The sequence below is a fragment of the Danio rerio genome, chromosome 15 (genome assembly GCF_049306965.1).
Source record: "Danio rerio strain Tuebingen ecotype United States chromosome 15, GRCz12tu, whole genome shotgun sequence".
In the NCBI taxonomy this organism is placed as follows: domain Eukaryota; kingdom Metazoa; phylum Chordata; class Actinopteri; order Cypriniformes; family Danionidae; genus Danio; species Danio rerio.
The window spans coordinates 44892501-44914102 of record NC_133190.1 but is presented as its reverse complement, the minus strand read 5'-3'; the positions used below and the strand labels follow the sequence as shown (position 1 = coordinate 44914102).

Below are 21602 nucleotides of genomic sequence, written 5' to 3'. Positions count from 1 at the left end.
AATAATTTTAATGTTACACATCCAAAATTATAGATAATTTTTTGAACTAAATACAGAATAATTAATAAACTGTAATACTACGTGTATTGTTTTGTTTTAAAAACACTTCGAATCTATTTGGTTCTATTTTGGAATCTTTAGAATTTTAGAACGCCAAAGAATCGCGCCGTTCTGTGAATTCTATATTAGACTGCGTATTATACTGTATAGGTATATTTATTTATAGGTATTTGTATAGTTAATGAATACAGAGATTATTATAAATTAATCATTGTAGATACTGATTATTATGATTATTTATTATTACTGTTTTATCCATAAATGTTGATTGTAAATTAACTTATTCTGATTTTTAAAAGTTATTATTTACTACCACCACCACCACTACTATTTACTGTGTTTACTATGTTATATATATATATATATATATATATATATATATATATATATATATATATATATATATATATATGTGTGTGTGTGTGTGTGTGTGTGTCCTTTAATGTAAACTTTATAAATGCTTTGGCAATACATTTGTAATGCCAGTGAAGGAATTATTGAATTTAAATAAATAATGTATAGGTTACTAACATAATAACATAAACAAACAATAAGCAATGCATTTATTACAGTATTTATTCTTCTTTGTTAACGTTAGTTAATGGAAATAAACTTGTTCATTGTTCGTTCATGATGTTGCATTGATGTTACAACCATGAATTTGGATTTTAAGAATGCATTAGGCTTGTAAATGTTAGACTATTAATAAATGGTGTGCAAGTCTTGTTCATTAATAACTATCATTAGCTAATGGCACCTTATTGTAAAGTAGGACAATAAAGAGATTTAAAGTCTCTGTAAAATTAAGAAATTACTTGCAACAGATTTAAAATGCATCCAGAACACATATTTAATCTGATAGAACAAAAAGTGCTCTATAAATAATCCTGAAGTAAATGCATTTAGCCTACTAGAAACTCATTTATAAACACGCGCACACACACACGCACACTGTTAACTTCTCATACCCATTAAATAGTTGGGTCGCAGTCTCCAGGGTCCGGCCTCTTTGGCGTCGATTTAACTTTTTAAGTAAGAGAGAATAATCGTGTTTTGCACGTGAAAGGACCCCCGTTTCCCCGCGTGTTTCCCTCCCGCGTGCGCGCCATTGTCCGCGCGAGCAGGCAGAAAGAAAACATTTGAAGTTTCTTTTTTAGTCCAACAAAAGGGCCACATGTCATTGAAGTCGTGTGTGTGTGTGTGTGTGTGTGTGTGTGTGTTAAACCACAAAGTCAGTCATCTCATTTAGCCTAGTAGTGAATTTAAATAATATGGCTTAATTATTATTATTTTGGGAGGGGGATGTTTTTATTTAAATATGTATATTACATAAGTATCACTAGGACCATCACTAAAACTTTTTGCCAATAAAATGTCACACAAATGTAGCTATTGTAATATTTAAATAGCATTTATTTATAGTTGTGTAAGTAGCCTAATAATTTCATATATTAGGTACAATGTAGCCTATGTATAATCTTTTAACACAAAGTGGCCAAATAATATCCCACACTGGAACCCTCAGGAAGCAAAAGTGTACTTCTTCGACCAATCAGCTCTCGCTAACGGGATTCTGTGGGCCAATCAGATGAGCGGTTGGAATAATAGACAAGGAGGGCTCCGCAAACTCATAAATGTCTCAGTAGTTTGAGAACTCGAGTTCAACCTAAACGCCTTTTAATAACAAAAAACGCGGCGATTATAATTCTCCTCACATAATGAGAACAACGAGCAGGAACCACACAAGGGGAGATTCTACATCTGATTACTAACTTTTCATCCTAGACTACATTTCTTTTCCTCGAGGGATAGTTACAAGATCATCGGAAATTAATTATTTGTTTTTGTTTATTGATCGTGGAATATTACATGCATTTTAAGTCCTAAGATTTTGGTCAACGCTTTCCCGGAGCAATGACCGCTTTCCCAGGGACCATTCCCAGGATGATGCGCCCATCACTCTCTCCAAACTATCCCCGCAGTGGATTCCCCATGGAGGGTAGGCTATGTTACTTTTTAAAGCGTAAAAACATCGTTGTATTTATTAGTAGCAATTTAGACTAATACTTAATCATTTTTTAAAAACTTAACTGTGTTATTTAATACTTTCTAAGGTATTTTTAATCGTAATTAATGGTAATTTAGGCCAAATGCAGACTTTTTTTTAACTGTTAGCCTATATTATTTTATTATGTAAGTTTTTTTAAGTTATCTTTTGCTAACATAAAAATAAATCATGCATTGCAGTCAACATTATGTTGATTTTTATTATAAAAATATGAAATAAATGTTCTTTAGGTGTTCTTTGTATAACTTTTAACTTAAGTTTTAAATGTGTTCGTGTTAAATTATTACATTACGTTCTTTACATTACTGTATTTGTTTTGGTTTTCCAAAAATAATAAAAAGATTATTTAAAAACTAATGGTCGGATTATGATTGTTACGTGATATAACTTATCAACAACAACAACAACAACAACAACAACAACAACAACAACAACAGGTTGATTTAACTTTCCTTCCCAATATTCACATAAATTGTACTCGGTTTTTTATATGCTAACTTCCGAAGTTGGTTGATTAAATTAAAATATGAATAAATATAGGAGATTTGACCTTTATAACCACTTCCATTTAAAGCAAAGATCGCATCATGATTTTTTGTTGTTTTATTTATTTTTAGAGTTTTTTTAGCCCTAGATATAAAGAAATAAACTCATATGGAGCCTATAAAAAACTTAAAGAATCGTCTTACCTCTTCATTGAAAGCACACTTCAGAGATACATCTGCTTTTCAACAACAACAAAAAAAGTTTTTCATGCATTTAACTCTCCTTCCCAATAATTCCCAAGATTTCCATTCAGTTATAGGCTATTTAGTTTAATTTCCAAAGCCATCTGATTACATTTAATTATGTATAAAAGTAGGGGATTCTAACATTGCAACCACTTTTTAATAGATCTAAGGTAAATATCTATGACCACTTTCATTTAAAGCAAATACGTTTTTCTGAAGCTGGTTTATTTTTAGAATTTTTAGCGCTACATTTAGGGAAATAACTTCAAAGGAAGCCTAAAGACTAAAATAATGATTATCTCTTCACTTCTTAGATGCATCTGCAATAACAAAAGGTTGGTTTTCATGCATTTCTACCCAGTGGCATTTCGCCTATATTATAATTGCCATAGCTGACTGATTGCATTTAAATATACGTAAATAGGAGATTCAAACTTTACAATCACTTTCATTTAAAGCAAATGGACTTTTTTTGTTTTATTTTTTATATAATCTTTAGCGCTACATTTATGAAAATAACTTAGGGAGCCTAAAGAATAATAAAAAAACCCTCTTTAATACAAAGCACGATTCAAATATGCATCTGCAATACCGAAAGGTTGGTTTCCATGCATTTCTACCCAGTTCTAGAGTATTTTCTATTTCAGTATTCATAGCTTATTGATTACATTTCAATATGAATAAATATTGGACATTCAAACTACACAACCACTATCCTTTAAAGCAAATGGACATGTTCCTGTTAATAGCTGTTATTTAATAATAATTATTAATCGTTGTGTTTTTGTTAATTGATGTTTTTTATTCTTTTAGCGCTACACATAGGGAAATAACTTATAAGGAGCCTTAAGAGTAAAATAATTTACACCTCTTCATTAAAAGCACACTTCAAAGATAGATTTCTACGCAGTTCTATCCATTTTATATTAATTTCCTTAGCTGATTGATTACATGTAAGTAGTACAATAGTAAGTTGAGAAGATTTTAACTTTAGAACCACTTTCATTTGTGATATACACAATTTGCACTACATGTTCATATGGAGCCTATAAAGACTAAAATAATTGTCTTACATCTTCATTAAAAGCACACTTCAAAGATGCCTCTGCCATGCATGCACAAATTCTCTTATTTCTTCCATGTTTCTGCAACTTTTCCTTTGATTATTTCACCACCGTCACATCATCTGGATTTGCTTCGATGCAGTGTCAACTCCGATGGGTCAGGGTCGAGTCAACCAGCTCGGGGGAGTTTTCATCAACGGTCGGCCTCTGCCCAACCACATTCGCCATAAGATAGTAGAGATGGCCCATCACGGAATCCGGCCCTGCGTGATATCCCGCCAGCTCAGAGTCTCTCACGGCTGCGTCTCCAAAATCCTGTGCCGGTATCAGGAGACTGGATCCATCCGGCCTGGAGCCATCGGCGGGACTAAATCCAAGGTGAGGCCCGTGGATGAGCGGATTTCCCAGGAAAGTGGGCAAATTCAAAGCAGAATGTCTACCGAAAGCGATGACCATGTTGACTGAATTTAAATAACAGCATCAGGCACTTTTTACATTATTTTTGACAGACGACATCTCCGGATGTGGAGAAGCGCGTTGAGGAATATAAACGGGAGAATCCTGGAATATTCAGTTGGGAAATTCGGGATAAATTGCTCAAAGAGGGAATCTGTGACCGGAACAACGTACCCACTGGTATGAGTTGAACAATACTGGCTTGCTAGCTAACTAATTAACTAACTTTGTTGTTGGAGGTCATTTGAAATAAGTAGTTTGAGCGAGAAGCAAACATTGCTTTAGTCTCTTAAGACAAAAAATAATTTTGTGTTCGTAATAGTTTCCTTTTAGATTCTTAATATAGATTTTCTTGTAATCTATATTACACAACAAACATATTTAGTCAATTTACACAATGAAATACTTTGTTAGATGCACTAAAAATGGTTTCCACACAATCGATTTGTATTGGAACAACATGAAGGAAGTTAACTTAAAAATTTTGACAAATTTAAGTGGATTGAACATAAAACAGTTAATTTGTGCCAAAATTAAACTCAATAATTAGTGTTGTTTCAGCTCAATTTAAATACCTAGTTTGAACAAACAGCAAACATCAATTATGAGCACTCATATTTAGTCTCTTAAGACATCAAAAAACACTAAACTTTTGTTATGTGCTGGTAATTTTCTTGTATAATCTTTTTAGATTCTTATAATAGACTTTCTTGTAATCTATAATAAACAACAAACATATTTTGTCAATTAACACTATGGAAAACTTAGAATGTTACATGCACACTAAAAAATGTGGTTTGTAATGTGGCAACATGAAAGAATGAAGTAAACTTAATAGTTTTTACAAATTTAAGTGAAATGAACATAAAACAGTTAAGTTGTCCCAAAATAAAACACAATTATTGTGTTGTTTCAGCTCAATTTAAATAAGTACTTTAAACAAACAGCAAACATAATTTTATGAGCACTCATATTTAGCCTCTTAACAAAACACTAAGTTTGTTATGTGTTTGTAATATCCTATATTTTATAACATCTTTTTAGATTCTTATAATAGATTTTCTTGTAATCTATAATAAATAAACTTATTTTGTCAATTTACACTATAGAAAATGTAGTATTTGTTACATCTACCATAAAAACTCAAGTGCTTATAGTCTCTGGCAGCAGTTTTAATAGTTACAGGAACAACAAAATGTGACTATAACCAAAACATTTGAAAAACATGTTTAAAATGTAAAAGAAATGTGTAAAGCGACCATATTATTGTATGTATAAAGTGTATTACTAAACCATATTATTACTGATGTATACACTCACCGGCCACTTTATTAGGTGCACCTTACTAGTACTGAGATGGACCCCCTTTTGTCTTCAGAACTGCATTAATCCTTTGTGACAGATTCAGCAAGGTACTGGAAATATTCCCAGAGATTTTGGTCCATATTGACATGCATCACACAGTTGCTGCAGATTTGTCAGCATCACATCCATGATGTGACTCTCCTGTTCCACCACATCCTAAAGGTGCTCTATTGGATGAGCTTAGGTGACTGTGGAGGCCATTTAAGTACAGTGAACTCATCGTCATGTTAAAGAAACCAGTCTGAGATGATTCGCGGTTTATGAGATGGTCAATGTTGGACGTGTTGTGCGTTCAGAGATGCTTTTTTTTGCATACCTCGGTTGTAATGAGTGGTTATTTGAGATACTGTTGCCTGAATGGTTGTATGGATCATTCTCTGTAAACCCTAGAGATGGTTGTGCGTGAAAATCCCAGTAGATCAGCAGTTTTTGAAAATACTCAGACCAGTCAGTGTGGCACCAACAACCATGCCACGTTCAAAGTCACTTAAATCCCCTTCTTCCCCATTCTGATGCTCGGTTTGAAATGCAGCAGATCCTCTTGACCATGTCTACATGCCTAAATGCATTGAGTTGCTGCCATGTGATTGGCTGATTATAAATTTGCATTAAAAAGCAGTTGGACAGGTGTACCTAATAAAGTGGCCGGTTAGTGTATATTACTGAAGCATATAAGTATATTACAGAACCACATTACTGAAATGTATAAAGCAACCATATTACTCACACACTCAACTCTTCAACCCAGTGAGTTCAATAAGCCGCATCATGAGAGGCAGATCTGGCACTCGAGCTGACGAGGAGGAGGAAGAGGAGGATGAAGAAGACATTGAGAGGCGCGAGCGGGAAGAAAACGCCCACCGGGGAGCACACAGCATCGAGGGGATTCTAGCGGACAGATGTGAGTGGATGATCATTTACAAACTCTTCACTTCAATATCAACAGCTGTTAGACAGAATTGTTGGCGAATGTGAGTGTAGGTGTTGAAGATGAGCCTCTAAACATGAGGAAACTGAAATAGAAAAGTTTGTATTTAATAAGTAAATGTCTTAAAGGGATAGTTCATGCAAGTTTTAAAAAAAATTCTGCCTCATTTACTCATCCTCCACACTCTTAACCCCTTCAGACCCTGCGTCCATTACGTTATACACTGCTGCAAAATGCTTTTCTTAGATTTTTTGTCTTGTTTCTAGACTAAATATCTAAAATTTCTTATATCAAGAAGCATTTTGTAGACAAGCAAAACATATCGTCTTGTTTTGAGAAATAAAATGCCAATATTAAGTGAGTTTTTCCGTAAAACAAGCAAAATAATCTGCCAATGGGGTAAGCAAATTAATCTTGTTTTTTCTTTTGACGTAAGATTATTTTGCTTACCCCATTGGCAGATTATTTTGCTTGTTTTACGGAAAAACTCACTTAATATTGGCATTTTATTTCTCAAAACAAGACTATATGTTTTGCTCGTCTAGAAAATGCTTCTTGATTTAGGAATTTTTAGATATTCAGACTAGAAACAAGATAAAAAATCTAAGTAAGAAAAGCATTTTGCAGCAGTGTACATCACATGACATCCCATTTTTCTGAAATTTGGAACACAATTCAGGTCTGAAGGGCTTAAAATATATATTAAATAACAGTTTTTGTATTTTGTGATTCTGTTTTCTGTTTATTTACGGTCATGAATTGCATTTTTGCATGTTGATCTCTACCCTGTCGACTTTTGATGTTGTAAATTCAATTTAACCGTTCAACAAAGTGACTTTTATTGACATTTTAGTAGCTTAAAATAAAATAATGGATAAATAGTTACATAGAAAGAAATAAGTCTGTAAAATATCAAAACATGTACTAGACGTTTACAAGGTTTTTGTACCAAAAATGCAACACCAACCCAGACAATATATCACTTTAAACTATTACAGTTTTTCTTTGTTGTTTACACACAATTACTTCAGACACAATGACTACAACATGTAACTGATGCACCAACCCCCTGAACCAATTCCTGCTTTACACTCAAATTGCAGGTTTAAAACACACTTTTTTTTAAAACACTACACACAATTCTCTGCATTTTGCACAACTTTCATGCAGAAAATGTCTTGTTTTCACGAGGAACACACTGTCATTCACAATTGTAAAGTCAGACTTTGCATACTAACTCATCACATGAGTAAACACTTGTCACACATAACTGCAGTTTAGAAATCAGAGCTCATCTGGTTCATAACTGGTTCACTGCCCATCCACGTTTTTTAGTTGTGTATCTCCCTCCATATTCTCCATTCTTCAATCCTATTGAGGATTTTTTTCCTGCTCGGAGATAGAAAGTGTATGACGGAAATCCACACACACGTATACCCCTTCTCCAAGCTATAGCAGTTGATGCTTTTCATGGCTGGAATCCCCATGCAAGGTGACATTATCTGTGCTGCTTGGCAAGACCAAAACAGAAAAGAGGATGCAGTTAGCAGTTTTTTTTTACTGTAACTGTATTCAGTAAATACTTCTGTTGATGGCATATGCAGACCACATTATGTGCAACTTTGTGTTGGTTGGGATGAACACCGTGTACACTGTTTTTGTGGGAAAAAAACAGTAAAATATATTTGGTAGCATGTATTTGTTTGTTTTGTTTAAAAACAATATTCTGAAATATTTTATAATGCACTGTCAGTAGTAAGTGTAACACTGAATAAAAAAAAGGCTTACAGTAAGTCATTATGATAAATGGAGAAGAACTGGTCATAGTGTTTTACATTAATTACATCAGTGTTCAGGGCGAGGCAGTGGCGCAGTAGGTAGTGCTGTCGCCTCACAGCAAGAAGGTCGCTGGTTCGAACCTCGGCTCAGTTGGTGTTTCTGTGTGGAGTTTGCATGTTCTCCCTGCCTTCGCATGGGTTTCCTCCTGGTGCTCCGGTTTCCCCCACAGTCCAAAGACATGCGATGCAGGTGAATTGGGTAGGCTAAATTGTCCGTAGTGTATGAGTGTGTGTGTGTGTGAATGTGTGGATGTTTCCCAGAGATGGGTTGCGGCTGGAAGGGCATCCGCTGTCTAAAAACTTGCTGGATAAGTTGGCGGTTCATTCCGCTGTGGCGACCCCGGACTAAGCCGACAAGAAAACGAAACATCAGTTCATATTTTGAGAAAATTTTTTTATACAAAACACACAAATACCAAACATATTTTACTGTATTTTCCCCACAAAAATGGTGAACAAAGTGTTCATCCCACCCAACACAAAGTTGCACATTATGGGGTCTACATATACAATCAACAGAAAGATTTACAGAATACAGTTACAGTAAAAAACAAACCAAAAAAAAAAACAGCTAATTCAAACCATTTGAGGAAACCGATTGCAACAAACCATTTAAGTTAAAAAACTAATCCTAATGAGCATTGTGAACTTACTCCATTGCAGTAAATGAAGCAGTTAGAACACAGTAAAACAAATAAATGAAGAGAACTCAAACCCACTGAGTACTGTAAAACCCAAGTTAAGGCAACTCAAACCGTTTGAGGAAACCGATTGCTACAAACCATTTAAAACTCAAACCAGTTAAAGAAACAAATCTATATGAGTACTGTGAAACTTACTCCATTTAAGTTGATGTAATGAGGTATTTAATTAAAACATTGCCTTCAACACTGAGTTCAAAACTCTTTTTAAATGAGTAGAGTGAACTTTCAGTAAATTTAGAGTTAACTACACTCATTTCATTTGACAAAGTTGACTGTTGGGTTTTACAGTGTAATAAAATATGACGACTGTTAAAGCGATAGTTCACCCAAAAAAACAATATTTCTCACCATTTACTCTCTCTAGTGTGCTTCCAAATCTGTATGAAAACCAGTAGCAATCGACATACATAGTGAACAAAATGCTTGATGGCTATCAGTGTCCAACATTTTTCAAAACATCTTCTTTTGTGTTCAACAGATAAAAGCAACCCAAACAAGTTTGAAACATATATTCTTTGGGTGAACTATCCCTTTAAAAAAGGACAGAGACCTCAAAGAAATTAAAAGAAAAACCATAACAACTTTTTCCTTCTTGATGCCCACTGGCCAACAGCGGAAGCGTCTGATGTTTTGCTGCCCTGTAATGATATTTGATGAGCTAACACCCTGTGCCTGCGTGACTAATGAAGGTGAACGTTATTTGACTGCCACTGATGCCCTGCTAACACCACTTCAGCTCCCTAAATAATACCGATGGGGATGCAGTGTCACACTTAATGGCGACGGGAGTTTATTAAAGCCTATTTGGCTCAATAGGGACCAGTGTTCTCCTTGGCTGTTCCTCCATGGCCTGGAGCGGCGGTCACAATGGGGGCGAGCCTCTCGTCATGCGCGCAGGCCACAAAAGCCCGTCCCGTCACGCTCTGCCCGTCTAACCATCCCAAAAAAAAAAAAAAAAAAGAGGAGTTTGCCCGAGCCGATTAAATCAGGCTCTTTATTTGAACTTCACTTTCATCTGGTCAATGAGTCCAACACGCCTCGCTCTTTTTCTCCTCTTTTTCTACCTCTTTTGGCCCGCGGCATATTTTCGTGTAGTATCTGTGGGCCGTTGTTCAATTCCCACAACCCCTCCTTTTTTTCTGGGAGAACAGAGACAGGCAAGTGGAGTTCAGTATTTACACCCTGCTTTTGAATAGGCAGCAGTCTGATTCCTGAACCCTTTCCTTCGTATATATCATCTTAAAAACTCATTGATGTTGACGTGTGTGTGTGTGTGTGTGTGTGTGTGTGTAAAGGAGAGTGTAGCTGATGAAATCTTACTGCTTGAATTGAGTTCTTCTAAAAAAAAGTACTTGATTGAGAACTTGCTTCTAGCTCCACCTTTTTGGTACCGAACTGTTGTTGTGCTAGGTAACCCTTTTGAAAACGGTCCCAAAAAGTCGTAAAGTAAATTGAAATAAACGCGTGCCATGCTGTACTGTCCTATACTTTACCATTCAGTGGAAAAAAGCCATTCGAATACCTGATGACTGATTTTTTACAAGTGTATCTGTCTGCGGACTGCAAGATGGGGCTGTAAGATGAAGGGGCATAAATTGTATTAAGTTAGAGGCGTAATTTGCAGTTATCGAAATCCCATTGAACCATGCGAGATGTCACAACGAGATGTTGTTGGCAAGATGGCTGAAATACTTACCAGAGAACATTTTCACCAAACGTTTTCATGAGTTTTCCCCAAATTTATCGACAACCAGTTTGTTTAATATATTATTATATTAATTCAACTAGCAACTCCACCATGCAACTCCACTCGCTAACTTCATCCGTTTTGTCAAGACAGTTAGCCTACTCGGCGTCGCCCTCTGTGGTTGCAAATAACAGTACAATGGCGAGCACGCCAAGTATGAAAGCCTCCGCAACTTGCGACTGTACCTTAATGATGATGATGGTTGGGTTTAGGGTTTGGGATAGGTGTAGACGTTAATAACAGGTATGGTTGGGTTAAGAGTTGGGGTAGGTGTAAATGTTAATAATGATGATGATTGGGTTTAAGGTTGTGGTAGGTATAGACGTTAATAACTGTGATGGTTGGGTTTAAGGTTGTGGTAGGTATAGACGTTAATAACTGTGATGGTTGGGTTAAAGGTTGAGGTAGGTGTAGACGTTAATAATGATGATGATTGGGTTAAGGATTGTGGTAGGTATTGACGTTAATAACTATGATGGTTGGGTTTAGGGTTGGGGAAAGTGTAGACATTAATAACTGTGATGGTTGAGTTAAGGGTTGAGGTTTTTGTAAACATTAATAATGATGATGATTGGGTTTAGGATTGTGGTAGGTATACACGTTAATAACTATGATGGTTAGGTTTAGAGTTGGGGAAGGTGTAGATGATAATAACTATGATGATTGGATTTAGGGTGGGGGAAAGTGTAGACATTAATAACTGTGATGGTTGGGTTTAGGTTTGGGATAGGTGTAGACGTTAATAACAGGTATAGTTGGGTTAAGGGTTGGGGTAGGTGTAAATGTTAATAATGATGATGATTGGGTTTAAGGTTGTGGTAGGTATAGATGTTAATAACTGTGATGGTTGGGTTTAGGGTTGAGGTAGGTGTAGACGTTAATAACTAAGATGGTTGGGTTTAGGGTTGAGAAGGTGTAGATGTTAATAACTGTGATGGTTGGGTGTTAATAACTGTGAGGGTTGGGTTTAGGGTTGGGTAGTTGTAAACATTAATAATGATGATGTTTGGGTTTAGGATTGTGGTAGGTATAGAAGTTAACAACTGTGATGGTAGAATTTCAGTAGAATTTTGAATAACTTTGAGAAAACCATGACTCAACGTTGCTTATTAGTTGGGATACAGCATTGTGCTGGATTGGAACATACACATTTTAAGTCAGAATTATTAGCCCTCCTAAATATTTTTTTCTTTACAGAAGATTTTTTTCAACACATTTCTAAATATAATAGTTTTAATATCTCATTTCTAATAACTGATTTATTTTATATTTGTCATGATAACAGCACATAATATTTGACTAGATATTCTTCAAGGTAATAATATTCAGCTTAAAGTGACATTTAAAGGCTTAACTTGATTAATTTGGCAAGTTAGGGTAATTAGGCAAGTCATTGTATAAGGATGGTTTGTTCTATGGACAATGGGAAAAAAGTGCGTAAGGGGGCTAATAATATTGACCTTAAAATAGAATATAGAATAAACCTTTTAAAACAAATAAGACTTTCTCCAGAAGAAAAAAGTAAAAAAAAAATTAGGAAATGCTGTGAAAAATCCCTTGCTCACAGGGATTTCACAGGGGAGCAAATAATTTCGACTTCAACTGTATATTTAAATATGCCTAGAATAATCCATGTGACATTTAGAAATGTTATAAATTACAGAGACTCCATTAATATGTACATGCGCACTCACTACCAAACATATGCACATACACAAACATGCTTGATTGCACACAAGTACATATGCATGCACAAAGAGTGCCAACTGACCCAATGCATGCTGAATGATTTGTGTGGCACCATGGAGTGTGCAGTCAGCGGGCTGTAATTTACCCTGAAAGCCAAACAAACACAAACACATGCACACAAGCAGCACTAAGAAGAGCTAAGGAAACATTGGCTATACAAAATGGCCAATGCCTGAAAAGTTGAAAACAACATTTAAATGTGAAGTGTATTTAGGCCTGATGTTGTATGGGTATTTGAAGTGGTTGCTAGGTGGTTGCTTTGGCATTCTGTGTGGTTCACATGGCTTAATAAAGCTATATATCTGCTGGTTAGGACATATGGAGTACTGTTTTCAGGTTAAAACCTGTATTCATTTGAATGGAGATTTTTATCTCAATAGCCAACTATGACCACAGTGTTGTCATATCATTAAATATCAGGAAAGGAAATTTTTATTATTAAAAATTCAGGGTGTCCACTGAAGTCTATGGACTTTATGCTTATTTTTTTTTTTTTTTTTTTTTTTACAATATTTCAACATTTTGGATGAATCACAGTAATACCTGAAATTAGGGATAGATGTAAACATAATATTTTTTATTTGTGTTACAGCACACTGTGAGCCAATTAAGGATGTTATATATTTTTTAAACATTAGTTTTTATTTCAAAAGTATTTTGCAATACATTTGAGTTTAGGATTATTTAGTCTTTATTTTGAGAACATTTTTATTTTGAGTTTTTTTATTAGAGTCAGTTCTATTTTTTTGTAATGATAGTTTACCAGAGTTAACTGAACACAATAAATCTTTACAGTATATACAGTTATACTAAACACTACCTGACAAAAGTCTTGTGGGTTGATCCCAGTTGTAAGAGCAGCAAATAATAACTTGACTTCTAGTTGATCACTTGGAAAAGTGGCCGAAGGTCGATTTTTCCCATGAATCATCTGAACTGCATCCCAATCATCACAAATACTGCAGAAGACCTACTGAAACCCGCATGGACTGTCTAGTGCCAAAGTGTAAGACCTCGTTTGGTCAATCTGTCTTCTCCGTAAAGGGAGCCAAACTGTGGAATGAGTTACCGGTTAGCTTAAAATCAGAAAGTAATCTAAATATTTTTAGTAGTGCTCTTAAAAAGTGGTTAAAAACAAAACAGCAGTGTTTGCACAAATAAGTCTACTGTTAGTTGGTTGGATCATGTCGCCTTTGCTTTTGCCTGCAGTAATTTTATGTAAAGAATTGTAATGTTGTGTATGTTTTACTATATTTCTATTTTGTCAATATTAAGCCTCCTGTGGACAGGTGTTGAAAATTAGCAAGTTTGCTAAAACACTTAAACAAATGCATTTGGTTGTCCAGCGTAATTGTGATGTCCATGTCAAATAAATAAATAAATAAATAAATAAAAAGATTCTCACAGACACCGTCAAGTTTGGTGAAGAAAAAATCATGGTCTGGGGTTATATTCAGTGGAAGGCAACATCAACAGCCTGAGGTAAGACATTTGCGCTGCCCATTACATTACAAACCACAGGAGAGGGCAAATTCTTCAGCAGGATAGCGCTCCTTATACTTCAGCCTCCACATCAAAGTCCCTGAAAGCGAAGAAGGTCACAGATTGAGCTCTAGGATTGGCCAGCCAAGTCACCAGACATGAACACTATTGAGCATATCTGGGGTAAGATGAAGTAGGAGGCACTGAAGATGAATCCGAAGAATCTTGATGAACTCTGGGAGTCCTGCAAGAACGCTTTCTTTGGCATTCCAGATGACTTTATTAATAAGTGATTTGAGGCATTGCAGAGATGTATGGATGCAGTCCTCCAAGCTCATGATGGAGTCAGACACAACATTCACTCTGTTTCCATGCAGCATGACTTTATATTCTATACTGGACACTATTTCTGTTAAGTGACAATACTTTTGTCTAAGCAAAGTCAGACCTTACTGTCCTAATTAAATCATTTAAAATCAAGGCATGATCATATTTTATTGTGGTAAAATAAGCATAATCTACAGGCCTTTGCTTTTCATATAAGCCACTTTTAAAACCAAATGATCAACTAGTAGTCAAGTTATTATTTGTTGTTTGTAAAACTTGGATAGGCAACAAGACTTTTGTCAGGTATTAGATATATCTAGTCTCTTATTCCTTTGGCAGATAAAGAAAATAGAGCAAACGTTTTATGTTTATATAGAAACATGCTTTAGATAAATGTGTTAGACCGTTAAAGCGCCATCTACTGGCATTCTCCAAATTCCACCGTTGAATAAATGCTTATTAATTCTGAAAATAAGTATTTTAAACTATTATCATTTTGTCTTGTTATAATTGTATTTCAGTTTGTTTTTTATTCATTCATTCATTCATTTTCTTGTCGGCTTAGTCCCTTTATTAATCCGGGGTCACCACAGCAGAATGAACCGCCAACTTATCCAGCAAGTTTTTACGCAGCTGATGCCCTTCAAGCCGCAACCCATCTCTGGGAAACATCCACACACACACACACACTCATACACTACGAACAATTTAGCCTACCCAATTCACCTGTACCGCATGTCTTTGGACTGTGGGGGAAACCAGAGCACCCGGAGGAAACCCACGTGAAGGCAGGGAGAACATGCAAACTCCACACAGAAACGCCAACTGAGCCGAGGTTCGAACCAGCAACCTTCTTGCTGTGAGGCGACAGCACTACTGCGCCACTGCCTCGCCCCCATTCATAGTGAAATTTTAATTTTAGTTCAGTTTTTCTTATATTTGTTGAGCTTCTACGTATCGTGAAGTCGTTTAGTCATTTTCCTTCAGCTAAGTCCCTTTTATTCATCAGAGGTCATCACAGTGGAATGAACCACCAACTATTCCGACATATATTTTACGCAGCGGATGCCCTTCCAGCTTCATGGCTGGGAAACATCCACACACACTTATTCACACACACTCATACACTACGGCCAATTCAGTTTATTCTATTCAGCTATAGCGCATGTGTTTGGACAGTGGGGGAAACCAGAGCACCCGGAGGAAACCCAAACCAACACGGGGAGAACATGCAAGACCCTAAATGGTTGCTAAGGCATTTCACTGGATAGAATTTAAAAAAATAATAAACATTAAATCCAAAATGAAAAATATATGCATTTCAGCACAGGATGAAGTTGTAGCCTGGACTCTTTAGCTACAGGTGGCCACTTTGCTCTTGGGTTGAAATAATGGTGCATTTTGATATTCTAAGAAACATTAAATCACGCATTGCTTCTTGTTCGGATGAAGAGAGATATAGAGAGCAGTGAGACGGGGACAGTGGGACGGACAATGAAGGGAAACCCCCCAAACAAAACTGTCTCCATTGTGTCCAGTGTCAGGGTCAGCAGACTTAGGAATCTGTGTCTGCTTGTGTTCAGGCCCTGAAGGCAAAATGACACACAAATGGCACAAAAACAAGTTCAGGATGACTGCTGTTGTTGGAGAGTCCAATACTGAACATACATTAGTGCCTGTCCACTTTTTAAACATGTAGATCTGGAAGTATTTTCGCCTAAATACAGTAGTCAACATTTGAAGTGATCAAAAAAAGTTTTAAGACAAGAATGGGTGTTGTTCAATAATTTTAGGATAACTTTTAATTAAATGTTTTGATCCGCTTCAAATGTTGACTACTTTTTATATTAGGGCTTCACAATATTGAAAACAAAAACTGGCATGCGATATTTTACTGCGATATGAATACAGTTTCAAAAGATAGTTTGAATAGCACCATTTGAACACTATTTCTAGGGAGTCTAATAGTATTCAGGTACAGAAATTGAATAATCACAATGCACTATGCTTAGTCTTGTTTCTAGTCTAAATATTAAAAAAATCTTACATCAAGTAAAAATTTTGTTTCGTTTTCAACTTCAGAAGGATTAAGTCAAAATTAAGAGTTTTTCCTTAAAACAAGTAAAATAGGGTATCTGCACAGCAAGTGTTTCCTCCCATACCAATGAACTTCCGATGAATGGACTTTTTTTCAATTTTATACGATTCCTTCAACATCATCGATGTTGTAATGTTATTAAAATATAATCAATTCAGTAGATTTCAGCATTCATTTAGTTGTTCAAGCATTAAACGAAATGCAACTTCATTGAAAATACTAGAGTAAAATAAATGTTTCCATTTTAAAGACATGGCACAGAAAAATCTAATTTAATGCAGTGCTTCTACATTCTGAGATCGTACATCAATCAGGCAGAGAAGATTGTTGATTTTTAAAGACAACAGACCTGAAATGTGCTGATTTTGTAATGGCATACAGTTCACCGGAAGCATTCGACTTAGGTTACTGAAAATTTAAAAGTCCTTCTGCATAAGTGAGTAAAATAATTTTGTTTTTGCTTTGAAATGTAGATATTTAGATTAGAAACAAGACAAGTAAGATTTGTTTTGTTGCATAAATTCTATAAATTAAATGCAATTCTGGTATATATAATTCAGAATCAACATTGCATTACATATCATGCATAGTCAGAATTATTCACCCCTTTGATTTATTTTTCTTTCCTATGAATGTTTAACAGAGCAAGGAATTTTTTACAGTATGTGTAATATTTTTTCTTCTGGAGAAAGTCTTATTTGTTTTATTTCGGCTAGAATAAAAGCATTTTTTTAAATTTTTGAAACATTTTAAGGTTAAAATTATTAGCCCCTTTAAGCTATATATTTTTTTCGATAATCTACAGAAAAAACATCATTATAAAATAGCTTGCCTAATTACCCTAACCTGCCTAATTAACCTAGTTAAGCCTTTAAATGTCACTTTAAGCTGTATAGAAGTGTCTTGAAAAATATCTAGTCAAATGTTATCTACTGTCATCATGGCAAAGATAAATCAGTTATTAAAGATGAGTTACTAAAACTATTATGTTTAGAAATGTGTGGAAAAAAACAGCTTTCCATTAAACAGAAAGTGGGGAAAAATAAACAGGGGTTATAATTCAGAAGGGCTAAAAATTCTGATATTTATATATATATCAGTTTCAAGGTTAATAACAACATTAAAATGTTCGCTTTGAAAATCTGACAAAAATATATATAAAATAAAAATTTTAAAATAGTAGTAAAATAGAAAACAGTTTTTTAAAATAAAAATTAAAATATTTCAACAGGACCGTCCATATTTTATTAATTAATAAAACTGAAGCTCACAATGGAGTATAATTTACTCTTAAATCTTATTCCTTCGATTTTACTTTTGTTTCTGACAAAGGTAAAATAAAAGAACTGAAGAATACTTGTGTGAATATGTGTTTTTAATGGTTCAAGAGGCCCGTCAGAGGTCACTGGCGTTTGACCTCCACTGATCAAAGGTCGGCCTGGTGTGTGTTTAGAGTGGCAGATGACCACTTCTTGTTTAAATCTACTATTCCCTTGAGCATACAAAGCACTAGACCTGACTGAGTGATAGTGTGTAAAACCATTATTTTATTTAAGACATAAACTGCATGTCATGATTTTGCCATGATTATGCCGATGCGATCCTGGTTTAACATTTTTGTTGATTCTGGAACATCATTTTTGTTGGAAAATGTAATCCATACCTATTCCTTATTCCTAAACCCAACTGTAAATTATTTCCAAAATCAGAGGGGAATACTAGTTGCATAACAATCATGTACTGTAGAACTGCATAAACCTAATCATAAGCCTGAACTTGACAGAAACTGTAAACAGATCCCTTAATTCTGATTGGCTGATTGGAATGTTGTTCCAGGATCAACATAGATGTTAATCCAGGAACATGTCCTACTGTACTTGGTGAAATCAATTTGGCGGTCATTTACTACAGGTCCCAGTATACTTCAAACAAAGATCTTTTTTGTTCTTTGTTTGAGGGCAAAAATAACTTCGATAAGGCTGAGTGATGGTATACTATATAGCAGGGGTTCTCAACTGGTTTGGCCATGGGACCCACATTTTAACATGGTCATCAAGCAGCGACCCAAATGTTTAGGAACTATAAGATATATTTTAGGAATTATAATTCAGTTGTATTTATTTGGTAACATACACAAGTAGTGACTGATAAATCATAAGAAAATCACCAAGACTTACAAATAAACAATATTTTACAGCTGTCATTTTACAAAATGTATCAAATTATAGAAATATTACACAGTAAAAATGTCAAATACTGTAAACAGTGGTTATGGCGAGGAAAAGTTACTAATAACTAAACTGAACTGTTCATAAAACATTAACACTGATCCAGTTGAACAGAACAAACCAGCAAATTAAAGTAAAATGATTAAAATAATCATATTAATTTTTATAATATTCACCGGTCATTTGGTCTTCTGCGATTGTGTGGGCTTTCTTGGCGTTTGCTACACAGTGAGCACAGTAAGATTCGCGGAGTGCCTGTACTAGTTTTGAACATGAAGATGTTAGGCACTTTTGTGATGCCCTTAGCTATTGGAGTCATCTTTGAAAATAGTCCACAGGTTTGTCCTTGCAACTGGGATGTTTGGTTTCTAAATGTCGTTTTAATTTAGAAGATTTCATGCTCTCTTGTGAGAGCACCTCTCTACATATGACACACTGAGGTTTTAAGTCCTTTTTTCTCATCAATGCATGTAAATCCACACTACATATTTGAGGTTGTAGTTGCGCTGAAATTTCACGTCAAACTGTACAGTTGTCGCACGCGCATTTCAAAATAAAAGGCCGATATTAGCAAAATAAGTGAAATAAACCACTGAAAATGTTTCCAAAAGTGGGTCGCGACCCACCAGTTGAGAAACACTGCTACACCGTCTTCTCCAGAGGCACACCACATTGCTTTATATTTGCCATAGACAGACACAGAATGGAGCAATACATAAAACTATAAGGTGTTTAGCCTTGGTTGTGGTAGGGGAGGGGTAATGTACTGCTTTGAAATGCAAAAACTCAATAAATAAATATATATAAATAAAAAAGGTTTTAGATGTGTAAGATGTGGTGCGATGTGGTTTTTGTCTGGTGTGGGTACATCTGTACCAGCTTTGCTACTCGACCTTCAAGTAGTCATGTTTCTAACTCAGTGTTGATGTGCTGGATGTTTTTCTCATATCGGACTCTGAACTACGTGGATATGAAGCATATCAAAGAGGGTGGAGAACACACCCATGATTGCGTAATTGACCAGGACCAAAAATACACTGTTAACGATTTTTGCATATTGCACAGTATTTACTGTAATATGAACTGTATTTTACTTTAGGACAGTTGTGCTGTATGTTACTGTATTTTAAAGTCACATTGTAAAAATGACTGTATTTTACAGTAAATGTATATACACTAGACATATTACTGTAAACACATTACAGCAAGATAAATGGTGCAGTAAATGTAAATACAGTATTTTTGCTGTAATTGATGAACAGTGGGGTACTAGCGAAATGCTGGCAGTAAGTTACAGTAGATTCTACTGTAAATTGTTAACAGTGTAGCTCAAAAGTGTTTCAGACCAAAACATTTGTTTGGTGAGCTGTTTCTAACTGAAATAATGTTGTTTTGGCTGAATTTTGTTCATAATTATGTAATTTCAGCTTATTTTTCAATTTTGTTAGAAGTGTACCGGGACTTGGGGGTTTGGGTAGGCTCACTTTTACTCCGTGCATCCGCAAGTTCATTAGCATGTGTGTGTGTGTGTGTGTGTGTGTGAAAGACAGTAATATGATGTCAATATAGTGTTGCTGCAAGTTTGCTTTTAGCATGCTCACTGTTGATTAAAGCCACTTTTAAAAATAATATATTATAACCTTCAGTCACATTTTTAAAAACAGTAACAAAATATGTGAAACTTTATTACTGTCCTGATCACCAGCGATCTAATCACCAGAGATCGCTGGATAACATTCACACTCACATAGGACTACAAATCTGCTGGTAAATGGACTTCAAGCACCAGTCATGCAGCACACACACACACACACACACACACACACACACACACACACACACACACACACACACACACACACACACACACACACACACACACACACACACACACACACACACACAACCGGTTCCTGATACTGACTGATTGCATACACACAGCTGATGCTGCTTAAGTACTGATTACACACACACATATATATATATATATATATATATATATATATATATATATATATATATATATATATATATATATATATAGAGCTTACTTTAAGACACTCATTGCTGAGTATTGTTATCTGTTGTAGTGACATTACAACACGTTTCCTTTGTCTTGCTTTACCGTGTTTTTGATCCTTGCCTTGTTTATTTGTTTATCCTGTTTGCTGCCTGCCTCTCACCATCCGGCTGCCTTTTGACTACGATTCTGAACTGCATGTATACATCTGTTTGCTCCTGTGTTGACCATTGCTGGCTAATAAACCTGCATGTGGGTCCGTACCTCTGTTGTCAGTGTCACTTCGCACGTTACAGTTACTTTGTAAGAAATGTCTGTTATTTTTCTTTTAAGATTAAAATAGACTTACGATTGTAAAATATTACTTCTAAAATTATCTTTACCCAGCACAGCGCATGGCTCCATTTCGGCTAGCAATTTTATTGTATACAAAGTTCTGCATTAAGCACACAGTTAGCTTGGAAATATAAAATGAAGCATGAATGAATCCTTTACACTAGTTTACAGAAAGCAAACCTTATTAAAAGGGTCCTCCAAATGTATTCGCAGCCACTTTATTGTTTATTAATTCAGGGACTCCATGTGCAAACTTCATTAACACATTTTCGTCATGACAATTCGAGTTGAACCCTGTTGTTGAAAATAACACTACAACGTTGAGCCCGTCAAGTATGATAGCCTCCTTTAGGCTTCTGTTATAATGCTGCTCTGTGCAGTCTAATACATCACACAACATA

At 35.3% G+C, this 21602-nt stretch overlaps 2 protein-coding genes across 3 annotated transcripts in view; one reads left to right on the top strand and one right to left on the bottom strand.

Annotated features, from left to right (window-relative positions):
- Positions 1-21602, bottom strand: part of sgpp2 (sphingosine-1-phosphate phosphatase 2) — a 146331-nt gene that overhangs the window by 52451 nt on the left and 72278 nt on the right. Inside the window, exon 5 of one of the 2 annotated variants that reach the window (XM_073922654.1) lies at positions 6472-6632. The exons of the other annotated variant lie outside the window; for it this stretch is intronic. The gene's annotated coding sequence lies outside the window, so the exon portion shown is untranslated. The remainder of the gene's footprint in view (positions 1-6471; positions 6633-21602) is intronic. 2 annotated transcript variants of the gene reach the window in all.
- The window catches only part of pax3b (paired box 3b), a 43578-nt gene continuing 23950 nt past the window's right edge, over positions 1975-21602 (top strand). Inside the window, exons 1-4 of the mRNA NM_001328397.1 lie at positions 1975-2059; positions 4066-4301; positions 4433-4559; positions 6493-6645. Of these exons, the coding sequence (NP_001315326.1) occupies positions 1975-2059; positions 4066-4301; positions 4433-4559; positions 6493-6645 (601 nt within the window). The remainder of the gene's footprint in view (positions 2060-4065; positions 4302-4432; positions 4560-6492; positions 6646-21602) is intronic.